This window comes from Capra hircus, chromosome 9 (assembly GCF_001704415.2).
Source record: "Capra hircus breed San Clemente chromosome 9, ASM170441v1, whole genome shotgun sequence".
NCBI lineage: Eukaryota > Metazoa > Chordata > Mammalia > Artiodactyla > Bovidae > Capra > Capra hircus.
Genome location: NC_030816.1, coordinates 76557646 through 76572629, shown reverse-complemented (window position 1 = coordinate 76572629; position 14984 = coordinate 76557646). Strand labels below are relative to the sequence as shown.

Below are 14984 nucleotides of genomic sequence, written 5' to 3'. Positions count from 1 at the left end.
TTTAGATCAGCGAGAAGCAGCGCACACTCTATGAAGCCTTGGAACGCCAGCAGAAGTACCAGGACTCCCTCCAGTCCATCTCCACCAAAATGGAGGCCATCGAGATGAAACTCAGTGAGAGTCTGGAGCAGGGCAGGAGTCCCGAGAGCCAGATGGCCGAACATCAGGTAAGAACAGCCATGACTTCAGCTTCCTGCTTGATCAAACTGGTACACCCTTATTTATGACTGACTGGTCAAGCCGGTGCATAAGAGAGCAAGCTGGCATGTTTCACTGTGTCAACTGTTACAGAGCCAGCAAGATTCCAAGTGGTGGTTTTGTTTCCATCATTGCTTCAGGGAGGGATCTAAGGGGGGAAGAAAGAAATTCAGGCATTGGTGTTGCTTTTTTACCTTTATTATTACATAAACTGTCTTTCCTTATTGTTGCCACACTATTTTTATGTTGTTTTGAACTATTATCATAAGAATGAAAAGCACCCCACATCTACCCTCTCTGGGTATTGTTTTTTTTATTATTATTAAATTAATGAATTTATCCTTTTTGGCTGCACTGCCCAGCCTGTGGGATCTCAGTTTCCTGACCAGGGTTCAAACCTGTGCCCCCTGCAGTGGAAACACAGAGTCCTAACCACTGGACTTCCAGTGAGTTGTTTAAAGAAACTTAGCCAGTGTGTCCCTGGAGGAGGGCATGGCGACGCACTTCAGTACTCTTGCTGGAGAATCTTATGGACAGAGAAGCCTGGTGGGCTACAGTCTTTGGGGTCACAAAGATTCAGACATGACTGAGCAACTGAGTGTGTACCTGGTACCTTCTTATCACTTAGAATAGCTCTGAGACTTCAGCAGGCAAAGAAGCAGTTGAAGAAAAAGGGTTTCCAAGTTATAATCCTGTGGTTGTCCCAGACTTAAATCATTTGTTAAAAGGTACACTGGGAAAAAAAGAAAAAAGGTACACTGGATGATGCTTCCGCTTTAGGTGAGAAGCAGAGATGAGATGATTACATTAACCTAGCTCAGATGCTGTTAGAAATGCATCACTTTATAATGCATGCTAAGTGCATAGGTTAAGGTCTGGTTAATGCTTTAGCAACATTATCAGATTACTATTCATGCGTAACTGAGTCCAAGATACTGAGGTGTACAGTCACCTAAATATTCAGTCACCATGGTGCAGGAAAATGTTGCCTGCCCCTGACCAGATCTCAGAAGCATATAACAACCCTATCAAAGGCAGAGGGAAAGAGAGATACTTTTAGATGCTAATTTAGAGCTGTGAAAGTGTGTTATGATATATGTGTCTATCAAATAAAGACTGGGAAATTTGTCAGTTCTAAGAATGAAACTTTGTACTCTATCTTTACTTAATATCTTTATAAAAAGTTCTGGAACCCACGGTAACCTTGGTATACATTGCCTGTTTATATGTATAGTCCAAGATAAAATTGTACTATTTTACAATAAAGGGCCTTGAAGTATTAACACAAAAGTGAAAACATTTCATCTAGAGACAGTATTGAGAAATAGTGGTTTCGGGTTTTTGACATTCTTGTAGCTTCTTAAGATAGACATCAGAGTGTACAGCATCCATTTTTACAGGCCTTGTTTTGGTAAAATGACCGTCTGTGGGTCTTTCTGCTGTCTTAAAATCACCCACAGTCCATTTGGCTTAGGGAGGGTGCTATAAAAATACAAAATTAAAACTAACCTTTGTTTGCTTGGATCAAGCTGATCACAAGGAAAGTCAGGGACTTAGGTCTCTGTTACTACCATGCTGCGTCCCCCTGAGCACCACAGTCCTTTTTAACTGATACCTTGGTTTTGTAATTGTCAACATCCACTTCATTTTCACCTGAGGGGGATCTCTGGGTGGCCCTAGTATGCTTCCCAGGGCTCTGTCTGCCCCCCAGCTCTCCAATGCTTCACTGTACCTGTACTAGCCAGAGAACATCCATGCATTTGATTACAGCTTCTTTTAAGCAACCAAAAAGGATTAGGGAGTTTTCCAGGTGGCGCTAGTGGTAAAGAACCTGATTGCCAGTGCAGGCAGACGTAAGAGACGTGGGTTCCATCCCTGAGTCAGGAAGATCCCTTGGAGGAGAGCACGGCAACCCATTCTGGTATTCTTGCCTGGAGAATCCCATGGACAGAGGAGCCTGGGAGGCTGCAGTCCATAGGGTTGCACAGAGTCAGACATGACTGAAGCAACTCAGCACGCACGCACAAAAAGTATTGAAAATAAGTTGTCCAAAGACTTGATTAGAGTGAATCTAAGTGTCACAGGCTTAGTCAGTGTCCCAGAAGAGGGTTTACAAAATTTGACTCTCTCTGCTTTCAGGTACTTTCTGAAGATCACTGTGTTTGTTCAGGGCTCATCATTCTTGTGTCCCAGGTGACAGACTACAGCTCTCAAAGACCCTTCACTGGGTCCCACAGCATTTTTTTTTTATTTTTTATTTTATTTTTATTTATTTATTTTTTTAATTTTAAAATCTTTAATTCTTACATGTGTTCCCAAACATGAATCCCCCTCCCACCTCCCTCCCCATAACATCTCTGTGGGTCATCCCCATGCACCAGCCCCAAGCATGCTGTATCCTGCGTCAGACATAGACTGGCGATTCAATTCTTACATGATAGTATACATGTTAGAATGCCATTCTCCCAAATCATCCCACCCTCTCCCTTTCCCTCTGAGTCCAAAAGTCCGTTATACACGGCTGTGTCTTTTTTCCTGTCTTGCATACAGGGTCGTCATTGCCATCTTCCTAAATTCCATATATATGTGTTAGTATACTGTATTGGTGTTTTTCTTTCTGGCTTACTTCACTCTGTATAATCGGCTCCAGTTTCATCCATCTCATCAGAACTGATTCAAATGAATTCTTTTTAACGGCTGAGTAATACTCCATTGTGTATATGTACCACAGCTTTCTTATCCATTCATCTGCTGATGGACGTCTAGGTTGTTTCCATGTCCTGGCTATTATAAACAGTGCTGCGATGAACATTGGGGTACATGTGTCTCTTTCAATTCTGGTTTCCTCAGTGTATATGCCCAGCAGTGGGATTGCTGGGTCATACGGTAGTTCTATTTGCAGTTTTTTAAGGAATCTCCACACTGTTCTCCATAGTGGCTGTACTAGTTTGCATTCCCACCAACAGTGTAAGAGGGTTCCCTTTTCTCCACACCCTCTCCAGCATTTATTGCTTGCAGATTTTTGGATCGCAGCCGTTCTGACTGGTGTGAAGTGGTACCTCATTGTGGTTTTGATTTGCATTTCTCTGATAATGAGTGATGTTGAGCATCTTTTCATGTGTTTTTTAGCCATTCATATGTCTTCTTTGGAGAAATGTCTATTTAGTTCTTTGGCCCATTTTTTGATTGGGTCGTTTATTTTTCTGGAATTGAGCTGCATAAGTTGCTTGTATATTTTTGAGATTAGTTGTTTGTCAGTTGCTTCATTTGCTATTATTTTCTCCCATTCAGAAGGCTGTCTTTTCACCTTGCTTATATTTTCCTTTGTTGTGCAGAAGCTTTTAATTTTAATTAGATCCCATTTGTTTATTTTTGCTTTTATTTCCAGAATTCTGGGAGGTGGATCATAGAGGATCCTGCTCCCACAGCATTTATTAACTGAAAGTAGGATCCTGGTGGTCTGCCTTGACCTTCCAGAGTTCATAATTAAGATTCAAATTAACTCCCAATCACCAGCATCACCCTGCCTCTCAGGCATTGGTATGAAAACACACACAAACTGAATGTACAGCAGAATTATTATTTTGTTTAAGGGATCTAATGGTGAAAACTCAAAATTGCACATTAATGCTAAGCATCATAAATTAGAAACTATCCTGTGACTTTTCTTGTCATTAAGGCCAACCACATGATTTTCATCCCTTTCTAAATTGAGAGTGGTGATGCTAACGATTATAGCACTGAGGAGATGTAATTCTAATTCAGTGCTTACCCATCATTTGAACTTAACAAGTATATTAATGCTCTAAGGAGAGGGAAGGAAATATAAATAATGTATAATTTCTTGTATCACCACAAATCTAATATTTTCCATCTGACCTACTTTTGCTAACTTTTGCTGTCTGTACATAAATTCTGCAAATTCTGAGACAGTGCTGCCTACATGGAAAGCTAACGGTATCATAATATCTAAATTGGTTTTTGGCTTCTGGAATGATACTTAAAAAATCCTAAGATATGATAGAATTACTCTAGTGTTTTTTTGATGCTGCAAAAACACTTTATCGTTTCCCTTTGGTCCATGGCTTGAGAGAGGGCTCCAGAGTGTTAAAAAGCTGCCTAGTGGCTGCAGAGAGGGGTTTCAGGCAGCCCTGACGTTAGGGGGACTTCTCAATGGCCACTGGTCTCCAGAAGTTCCTAGTTGTGCTTGAGGGTGAGCCTTTCAAAGACATATTTGCCCAACCCAGCCTGGGGACCAGCCAGCCTCTTCTTGATGAGTTTCACCTCCTCATCTAGAAAGTAGTTCCCCAGCAAGTCACAGATGTGGGGGTCTGTGTGGGCAGAACCCAGGCCGTGCAGATCCCAAAGAGCCTGGCTCAGGTTCTTCTCTGTAAGAAAGGCCACTTCCCTAGCATCCTGGGTTTTACCCCCACTCATCTTGAGACAGCTTCTGCACGTCCAGAAGGAGGTGGTGGCTGCCGTACTGATTTTGTGTTTTCAAGAGATGCTTTGCACCCTCACCCTTCTCCTTGGCCAATTCGCAGGAGAAGGTGGCCCATACCCTCCAGAGCCACATCGTCACGGTCGAAATAGCAGTCCAGAGAGAGGGAGGTGTAGGAGACCCGCAGATGCATGTTAACCAGGCAGTGAATGGCGGCCTCCACCTCAGTGGAATAATTCTGACACATCTGAGAGCTCATGGTTGATCGTTAATAAGGAGTTAAGCTCAACAAATGGTGGCTGGTCCCGGTGATCGTGGACAGCTGAGTGGCTGATGCCAAAGGTTGTGACTGGAAAAAAGGTTGGAGGGTGGTCAGAGGCTGGGGCAAAGGGAATCCCTGGATCTGTTCCATCCAAGCACTGTTGAAGCAAGAGACAGATCTGTGGGACTGTTGAGCGCACTTCAAGAATTACTCTTTTTAAATAAAGTCCAATGGAATGTGGGTAAGAGGGGCCAATATGATTTTTGTACTTTCCAAAAGTTAATAAAAATACTTCAATTTTTTTCTTTTCCCCAACATGCTCTTGGAAGTAATGTAAAGAGCTATTCTAATTTAAAGAGCTATTCTAATGTAAAGAATAATTTAAAGAGCTATTCTAATTCCTATGCTTTTCCTCTAAACACCTGTTTAAATCTACTGAATTTGGGTGGAGTCTTGTGCCTTTCCTGTTACCCTCTTGAAACTGAACAACAGGTTTAATTTGGAGCCATCAGTGCAGTTCATGAGCTGACTTGTGGCTATTCCATGTGTTACGGGACCTTCATTATCATGGGCAGCTAATCCTTTGTGGGTGTATGTTATCTTTGCCTCCCGAATCTAGGGTGGTTTGGAGGCAGAGCTCTGAGATTATTTTGGTTCTGTTTAATATATGTAACTGCTCAAAGTTTGAGATGGACTGAGCTGGTGTAGACAGTTATGAAAGTCACAGTGAAATTCATGTTCACCTTTCTTGTTGAACCAGACGTGCACTCCGTGTTTTCCCCAGAGTCAGTTTAGAAAAGCCCATGGTACTTTAACCCAGACTGATCATACACATGCCCTCCTTGTAAACACAAGTTAGAAACACAAAGAGGAACATTTCATCTCCTCTCCTTAGTTTTGAGTCAGGTGCTGTAGGGAAGGAAGCAGCTGGCCACCAGCTGGAACGAGTTACAGATCAAAGACATGTTCAACTGCTGGATTTTTTTGTTTTTTATTGAAGTGAAGTTCACATCACATTAAATTAACCATTTTAAAGTGTACAGTTCAGTGACTTTTAGTTCTTTTACAGTGTCATACAATCACCCCCCTCTATCTGGTTTTAAAACATTTACATCACTGCAAAAGGAAATCCCATCTCCCGGTAAGTTTGGCTAGTGGGTCTTGAAGTTAAAACTTAACAACCTTTCCCAAAATATCCACTCTCCCCTGAGAGTAAACTGAAGCATGGACAGAGAGGCTTGACTCCAACAGTATGGAAATTAGCAGTTCTAGGATTCCTAATTCCTTTATCCCTTACTTTAGGACATTCAGATAGCTGCTTTACAACATTGCGAGTTTGAAAAGGAAGTAGTTCACTTCACTCTATACTTTATTGGTCAAATCCACTGAGATTAAATGAATGAGGGAGCTTTTTTTTTTTTTTTTTCTGGTTGCTTTATGATTCAGATAGCTGTTTTGTCCGTAATGAATTGGAATTAATTCAACTAGATATGCAGAGCGCCTACTGTGTTCACAGCTGAAATAGACTTTTTCATTAACATATGATTTAGGGGGTGAAGTGAATTACCAGCACATTGTACATAACCCAATGAGATGACTGTGTTACAGTGGTGGGAGGTAAATGAAAGGAGACTCTAACAGATCTGTTGGGAAAACAAGGATTTTGAAAGTTTGGAATAGTAACAGGAGTGGGTAGAGGCACTATTAAACATGTGAGGAAAGGCATAGAATGAGGGAGTGAGAGTGGACGTGGTGTGCATTAGCAAAGGGGGCTCATCTTGTACAGAGAATCAGTGCAAAAAAAAGGACAATAGGTCAGTCCAGTTATGGAGAAGCCCTTGAAACAGACCAAATGATATGAATTTTATATTTTTGGCAATCAAGTACCAAAAATGATTATAAAATAAGAGAAAATAACTTACTGGATGAAAAGCATTTTGAATGTATAACAAGCAATAATAGTCTGTAAATTTATTACAATCCTATGAAAATATCCTAGCAAGTTCTTTGGTAGAGATTGATAAGATAATTCTAAAATATATTGCAAATGTATGAAAATATATTGAAAAGGAAAAGAGTTAAGAATCACCAAGACAGCCTTGAAGAAGATGAATAAAACTGAAGAATGATAGTGAGACATAAAGCTATAATAATTATGAGAGTGTTATATTAACAAAAATGCCACATTAGTCAGTGGAACAGAATTAGAAGCCAGAAACCCCTCACACTACATGCCCGACTCTTTGTGACTCCATGGACAGTAGCCTTCCAGGCTCCTCTGTCCACAGAATTCTTCAGGCAAGAATACTGGAGTGGGCTGCCATTCCCTTCTTCAGGGGATCTTCCCAACCCAAGGATCAAACCTGGGCCTCCCGCATTGCAGGAAGATTCTTTACCATCTGAGCCACCAGGAAAGTCATCAGGGAAATGGAAGTTAAAGCTGTGATGAGATACCGCTAGAAAGGCTAGGAGACAGTGGAATACAATGCAACCCTGAAAAGGGTCAGCTCTTTCTGCCTGCATAGTCACTGTCGTGGAGGGAGTGAGAGAGGCCAGACACAGAACAGTACATCAGGAGAGACTATTTCTGGAGAGCTCAAAACCAGACAGAAGCATCTATGGCTTTGCAAGTCCGCCCCGTGGTAATCTCTGGAAAGGAGGAAGTCTGTAACAGAATGAAGTCCAAGGGGATTGCAGAGTCCTGGGAATGTTCACTTTCTCAGTCTGGGTGCAGGAACATGAGTAATACAGTTTGTGAGAATTCACAGAACTATACACTTACTGTCTGCTCTTTTCTAGATGTATATACATACTTCAGTATCATAGTTTACTTAAACGGCCGTTGGACATGATGACATCCTGATATGAGGGAAAAAAGAGGGTCTGTTTTTTGGTTTTAATATCTCTTGACAGCCCGCTCTGAGGAGGCACTCGGCCTCCAGCAAAGCCTGCGGAAGAGATGGGAATCATGCAAGTAGGGTTATACTGCAAACTATGAAATATTGGCAACTATAAAATCAGTGATTCTTTACTTGGGTCATGATTGTCCCTCCTGTGGAAGGGCTTTTTTTTTTTCCTAATGCATCATTGAAATCCCAAATAAGAATTTCTCCTGTCAAGATTCTAGCTAAAGACTTCCCTGGCAGCCCAGTGGTTAGGACTCTGTGGCTTTCACTCCAGAGAGCATGGGTTCCATCCCTGATTGGGGAAGCTGCATGGTACAGCCACAAAAATGAAGAAAAGAAAAAGATTTCAGCTAAAGAGCAAATCATAAAACACACAAAAAATGAGAAATACAGTGTATGATTGTGATGACTGTTAAACAGGAAATAGGATGCTATTCAAAGACAGCAATAGAGTTTTGTTTTGTTTTGTTTTTTGAATGAGTAGTCATGAAGGTAATGGCACTCCAGTACTCCAGTACTGTTACCTGGAAAATCCCATGGAGGGAAGAGCCTGGTAGGCTGCAGTCCATGGGGTTACGACGAGTCAGACCCAACTGAGTGACTTCACTTTCACTTTTCACTTTCATGCATTGGAGAAGGAAATGGCAACCCACTCCAGTGTTCTTGCCTGGAGAATCCCAGGGACGGGGTAGCCTGGTGGGCTGCCGTCTATGGGGTTGCACAGAGTCGGACATGACTGAAGAGACTTAGCAGCAGCAGCAGCAGCAGTCATGAAAGCCCTCTTTGAAGATGAGGCAGTTAACCTAAGGCTCCAAGGAGGAAGAGACCCATCTCAGGAGAGCCAGGAGAAGAGCATTCCAGACTTTGAGAGAATAGGATGTGCAAAGGCCGTGAGGCAGAAAGCACTGGGGATCCTGGAGTGATTGAAGGCAGGGATGCAGTGAGCAAGAAGGAAGCCTGGTACCAGGGGCAGCCAGGTGTGAGAATGCATGAATACTGTAAGGAGTTTGGATTTTATTTCATAGGCAAGAAGCCACAAAGTATTGTAAATCAAGGGAGTGAGAGGATCTGATTTATCTTTTTAAAGGGGTTTAAGCAGATACTCCACCCAGTAGACTATGAGAGCAATTCAGATAAGGAATTGGTTGTGACTTAGGTGGGAGCAGAGGAGACAAACAAGATGTTTTGGAGGTGAAAGCAGTTGTATTGCAGGAAGGGGGACCCCTTCCAGAGTCTGAGAGTGGGCTCTTGTCTAACACAGAAATGAACTGCCCGAAGAGACACAAAGCAAATGCTTGGGAAGCGTGTGTTAGCTGGGCCATTCAGAGACAGAGGGATGCAAACTGGACTGCATAAGAGTTTCCCTCACCACACCCACTCCTATTCTTTGCAAATGTCTCCAAGATAGATTCTTTAGGTAGTTAGGTCCAAGTTTTTTCCTGAGTCTTTTGGGCCTTGATTGTTCTCAGCTCAAAATAATCTGCGTACCAGAGACCTTTTGGAGTGGGAGATTTTGTTCTCCTACCTAAGTGTCCCGCGGGAGAAAGGAATTAAAGCCTTGGCAATGAACAAGGCCTGGGAGAGATTGTGAAGAGAGAAAACAGGGTCTAGAAAGAAGCCCTGAGAAGCTTCCAATTTTAGACCTGGGAAGAGGAGAAAAGTAAGGAGAGGGCAACGGCATAGAAGCAGGTGACAGATTCTTCCTGTCTGTATGATATGAGTTTGCGATTAAAATGCAGCCTTGTTCCAGACTCAGGGAAATTTGGAGTGGGAGGAGTCACGTTGAGGAAGAAAGTGATGAATTTTATTTTCAACACAGAATTGTGGACTCAATTAATTGCACAAGTCCCCCCCCCCGCCCCCCACCCCCCTCCCCCCACCCCCCGCCGCGCCCCATCAGATTACAGACAAGCCTGTTGAAAGCCAGATCAATTAATTTGTCCCGGATTAATTAACTTTAAGTTACTGATGCAGATGATCTTAAGGTCAGAAACTTCTTGACTTTCAGTCTGGCAATGCCATTTTGAAACTTAGGTTAGAAGGCCCCCTATTTGTTGGTTAAATGACTTCCAAGCGAGCTTGGCTAAGTGCCACTATTCCTCAGTGTGAAAAACTGCACACAGGAGTGTGATTCCACAGTCTTTCCCTCAGGCTCTGATGGATGAGATTCTCATGCTCCAAGAGGAGATCAGCGAGCTGCAGTCGGCCCTCGCGGACGAGCTGGTGTCCGAGTCTCCGGAGTCCGAGCCGGCAGAGCAGCTGGCCCTGCAGTCCACGCTCACCGTCTTGGCGGAGCGAATGTCCACCATCAAGATGAAGGCATCCGGGAAACGGCAACTTCTGGAGGTAACAGGCCACCCTGGGGGTGCCCCTCATGTCCAGATTAACTCCTGGGGCTGGGTTGACAAGTATGTCCAGCTACTTACGTGATTGACATGTCTATGGTTTCCCACTCAAAAGAAGCTGGTATATTGTGAGTGCAGGGCCTCGTGAATAGAGCTCTGAGTCAGTGTGGAACCATGAATGTGTCTTTTCACCCATTTCTGACTCATTTCAGGCCTGCAGAACTGAGGCAGCAGAGAGCCAGTACTGGGTAGACATGAGCTTTGTGGGGAATAATTGTAGAAGGTTTGCATAATAGTTTGCTATGTTTAAATAAGACCATTTTTATGAATAGCATTGCTAATGCTGTGAAAAATAAATCCTTAGTCACTGGAAGCCAATTCAAGCACGTTAATTCATGAGAATATTCTTGCAGTTCTGGTTCTCATGTTAAATTTAATACTTAATAGATAAATGTTAGTTACACTACCATACATGTTAAAAATAAGTTATTTTCCTTTTGTTGTTGCTGTTCTCTTTCATTTCCTCACCTTAAACATATATGATGTTCATATTGTTGATCCTATGAAGTGTCTGTGTCCTTGTATCTCTAGGGTCTGGCAGCTTCTCTAGCACAAAATCAGTTATTGCTATCCTCTTAACATTATTTTATTTAGCTGCAGATTATACCATAATTCAATTAACCTTTGTCCTATTGTTAGGGACATAGGATATTCCCAGTTTTATCTGTTTTAAAGCTGATCAAATCATGTATCCATATATTTTCCTGTTTTGGAGAAATTTTAAATCAGTGTTTCTACTCTAATCTCTAAACAATTTAATAAAAATTAATTTAAAATAATGGATTCTTGATAAAATAACTTTTAAAGTAAAATACTTAGAGTATCTTAATAATTAACCTTTTAATTCATTGATATTGTCCCCAGTCACTCTGTGAAACCCATGTGGAGTTGTGAAATGAAATGATTGGCCTGGATTAAAAAAATATATATATGGATTATTTGCCATCAGGAAAGAATCCTCAGAGACCAATCCAAAGTTTTTGAAGTTTTGCCTTTGCTCTAAAAAGCAACAGCACTGGGCCACTCCTTCCTGTAGGAGATCAGTTGCCTGAAACTGCATGGTTCTACCCTTTTAGCTCAACCAAGTATGTTCTTCGGTTGTCATAGTCCCCACTACACCCTACAGTTTCTTAAACTTTGAAGTCAAGTTACCTACTGTCTTACACCATTGACCGGTTTCTGTCATCCACATCATCTGCCTTGTTCTGTAGGTGTATTATTTAAGAAAGGATAACTCCAGGCATACGATCACTGTAGGAGTTTTTAAAAAAATACTAATCTTGAGGCTCACCTCCTGAAATTCTGATTTACTGATCTGTACCGTGGTCTAAACACTGGGGATTGTTTTTGAAGTTTCACAGGTGGTTCTGGTGTGCAGTCAGGGCTGGGAACCATTGCTCTATGCATTGAGTCCTGGTGATTTTGCCTCAGGATGATCTGTCTTCCATCCTACTTAATTCATCAGGAGAAACTCAACGATCAGCTGGAGGAACAGAGACAGGAGCAAGCCCTGCACAGGTATCGCTGTGAAGCTGATCAGCTGGACCACTGGCTCTTGAGCACGAAGGCCACTCTGGACATTGCCCTGGGGTCACCCAAGGAGCCCATGGACATGGAGGCCCAGTTAGTGGACTGCCAGGTACAAAAATGGTCTCAGAGGAGTATGCCAACATCATTAGGCAGACTTTTTAGAAATGCATGTTATTGGCTGCACTGAGTCTTGGTTGCAGCATGCAGAATCTTCCTTTGGGGAGTACAGATTCTCTAGCTGTGGTGCATGGGCTCCGGAACATGTGGGCTCCGTAATTATAGCACACGGCCTTAGTTGCTCCTTAGCACATGAGATTTTAATTCCCCGACCAGGGATCTCAGGGGGCTTCCCAAGTAGCTCAGTGGTAAAGAATCTGCCTGCCAATGCCTGAGCAACAGGAGATACAGGGTCGATCCCTAGGTTGGGAAGATCCCCTGGAGGAGAAAATGGCAACTCACTCCAGTATTCTTGCCAGGATAATCCCATGGACAGAGGAGCCTGGCGGGCTACAATCCACAGGGTTGCAAAGAGTCAGACACGACTGAGTACGCATGTACACACACTTGACCAGGGATCGAACCCACATCCCCTGCATTGCAAGGCCAATTCTTAACTGCTGGACCACCAGGGAAGGTCCCCCAAGACATGTTTTTTAACTACAGAAAAGTATAATGGTAACGAACTGTGGTATGGATATGTGATTTTTCACAATCCATATACTTTACATATTTAGGAGAAAAACAATATCTTATAAAAACTTCAATGAAATCCAGATGTGGGCTTAGTCTTTTGAAAATTTTACCAAGAGTATCTACTCTTTAGAAAATTTTCAGCTTCCTGAAGGACATTTTTTTTTAAGACTTGTTTTTCAGTCCCTCAGTCACGTCCAACTCTTCGCGACCCCGTGGACTGCAGCATGCCAGGTTTCCCGGTCCTTCACCATCTCTCGGAGCTTGCTCAAACTCATGTCAGATTTATAGTATCTGTTTTGGTGGCTAATAAGGAATATAAGTACCTTTGCACAGAATTAGCATCAGTGACTGTGGATAAACAACAGAATAGGTGGGCTGTTGAAATTTTGGTTTTAATTTAGAAATATTATTTGGAAAACTTGGCAAAACTGTAGTTATAGGCAGGCAGACTCAACATGGGAAGGTTGTCTTCTAGGGCAGAGAATTTCCTTCCTCAACGTGTGGTCTTTAGCAATTAATGTAAGGGGTAATGACATCAAGGTTTTTACTGTAATATTATTTTCTTACCTCCTTATTATGGAAACATTCAAGCACACGTATAAAGCATAGAGAATAGATGCTGAAGTCCCTTGTACCAGTCATTGACTTCAAAGAGTATCATCATAGTGGACATTACACTATGGGTGGGTGAAGTTTGTTTTAAAAGTGTTTTCATTTAACCAGCAAGTCTCTAGAAAACCCAGTCTAATCTGCAAGGTTAAATATCAGTGTATATGACTTCATACATGTGGGACTGAAAGAAATATGCATAGCCATAAATTATGAATGCCATCTTTTTTCTTAATACATAGTATATCATTCTGGTCATCCCTTATGATTTAGATTTTCTACTATTTAGGTTTACTATTTAGGTTTACTATTTATAATTTAGGTTTTTTAATTCTTTGTACAACTTAAACTATTTTATTTATTCATTTGACCATGCTCGGTCTTAGTTGCACCACGTGGGATCTAGCTCCTGGATCAAGGATCAAACCTGGGCCCCCTGCATTGGGAGCACAGAGTCTTAGCCACTGGACCACCAGGGAAGTCTGTGGACAATTTATTTATGTGTCTTCAAAGCATTTCTGCCTTGATGGTAGAGAATAGAGAGCCATGTGCCAGTGTTTTCTATTTATTGTATCATCTTTTCTAAAGTTATTTTTCTGAAAAGAGACATGTATTTTTAGCATTGCCTTCTAGCACTTGAAATTACCACATGTACTAGCATTTCAAAATTATGTTTCATCATTACTCCCACCTCTTCCTTTTTGATATCTCTATTTTTATAGTTATACATAAGATGCATAGTTGAGATAATATATTTCAGGACTCTTACAAAGTATTGAAGTGGTACTTTGGCAATATTTTTTCAAAACTCAGAGCCTATGAAATCACACAAATATGTGATAGTTCCTCGTGCAAATAAATCTGGCTCAAATAGCTGTGGCTATTATATGGAATTAGGGTCCTGTTGTGACTTTTGGGGCCCAGGGTACTTTGTTTCCATGAGCCTCTCTTCCTCTATAGAAATACTAAAAGTTACATTTGTATTTTATAACTGCTTTGCATACAGAGGCTAATATAATCTAGGGTAGATTATCGTGGGTGCCTGCTAAGTTGCTTCAGTCGTGTCCCACTCTTTGCGAACCTGTGGACTGTAGCTCACCAACCTCTTCTGTCCATGGGATTCTCCAGGCAAGAACACTACGGGGAGTTGCTATGCCCTCCTCCAGGAGATCTTCCTGACCCAGGGATTGAACCCACATCCCTTATGTCTCCTGGATTGGTAGGTGGGTTCTTTACCACTTGTACCACCTGGGAAGCCTGAGGTGATATCATTACATATTAGTTATTATCATAATCATTTTTTCCTCTGGTTTTAAAAGAAACGAAAGACATTTTCTTGGGCCCCTTGAAGTGTTAGGGGCCTTCAGTTCTGTGACAGCCATGCCTAATGGAAAAGGCAGTCCTGCACAGAATATTCATTCCTCAAAAGTAATCCTCAGGAAATGATCCTTTTAGGCCCATTTCATGAAAAGTTTCACTCTTCCTTTTATTTCTAGGTTTTGGGATGTCACTTACGTTCTTAGAAGCTGATGGTAGTGATTCTGGTTTTGTACAATCTTTTCTTATTAATATATAATTGAATATAAACTAAAAAGTACATTTCAAAGAGTTCAGACTTAAGGTATAGAAAAACAACAGTTTCTGTAGAAAATAATATGGCTGTTATTTGTTTTGGTTGACTTTTTTAGTTTTTCTATTTTTGGTTTTTGTTTTAAATCTTACTTGGGAAGTGGGGAGACTGTTTTCACTTCTTTCCTGGATTTAGCCTCCATTTTAGAAAAAAATCCTTGTAACACTAGAAAGTGAATGTGAAATTCTTAGGAAAACTTTCAGAAATGTGAAGTTAAAAATGCGTTAGATAAAAACAGGGGAACTTCCCTGGTGGTCCAGTGGGTGAGATTCCACCCTTCCAATGGAGGGGGCACGTGTTCAATCCCTGA

General features: G+C 41.7%; 1 protein-coding gene and 1 pseudogene across 13 annotated transcripts in view; one reads left to right on the top strand and one right to left on the bottom strand.

Moving 5' to 3' along the window:
* SYNE1 (spectrin repeat containing nuclear envelope protein 1) overlaps positions 1–14984 on the top strand; it is a 492337-nt gene that overhangs the window by 317609 nt on the left and 159744 nt on the right. For 9 of the 13 annotated variants that reach the window (XM_018053370.1, XM_018053374.1, XM_018053375.1 and 6 more), the window contains 3 exons: positions 6–167; positions 9947–10153; positions 11678–11851. In XM_018053370.1, the coding sequence (XP_017908859.1) occupies positions 6–167; positions 9947–10153; positions 11678–11851 (543 nt within the window). The remainder of the gene's footprint in view (positions 1–5; positions 168–9946; positions 10154–11677; positions 11852–14984) is intronic. The other 4 variants (XM_018053378.1, XM_018053377.1, XM_018053373.1 and 1 more) reach the window with 1 other exon arrangement.
* LOC106502487 lies at positions 4124–5141 on the bottom strand (annotated as a pseudogene).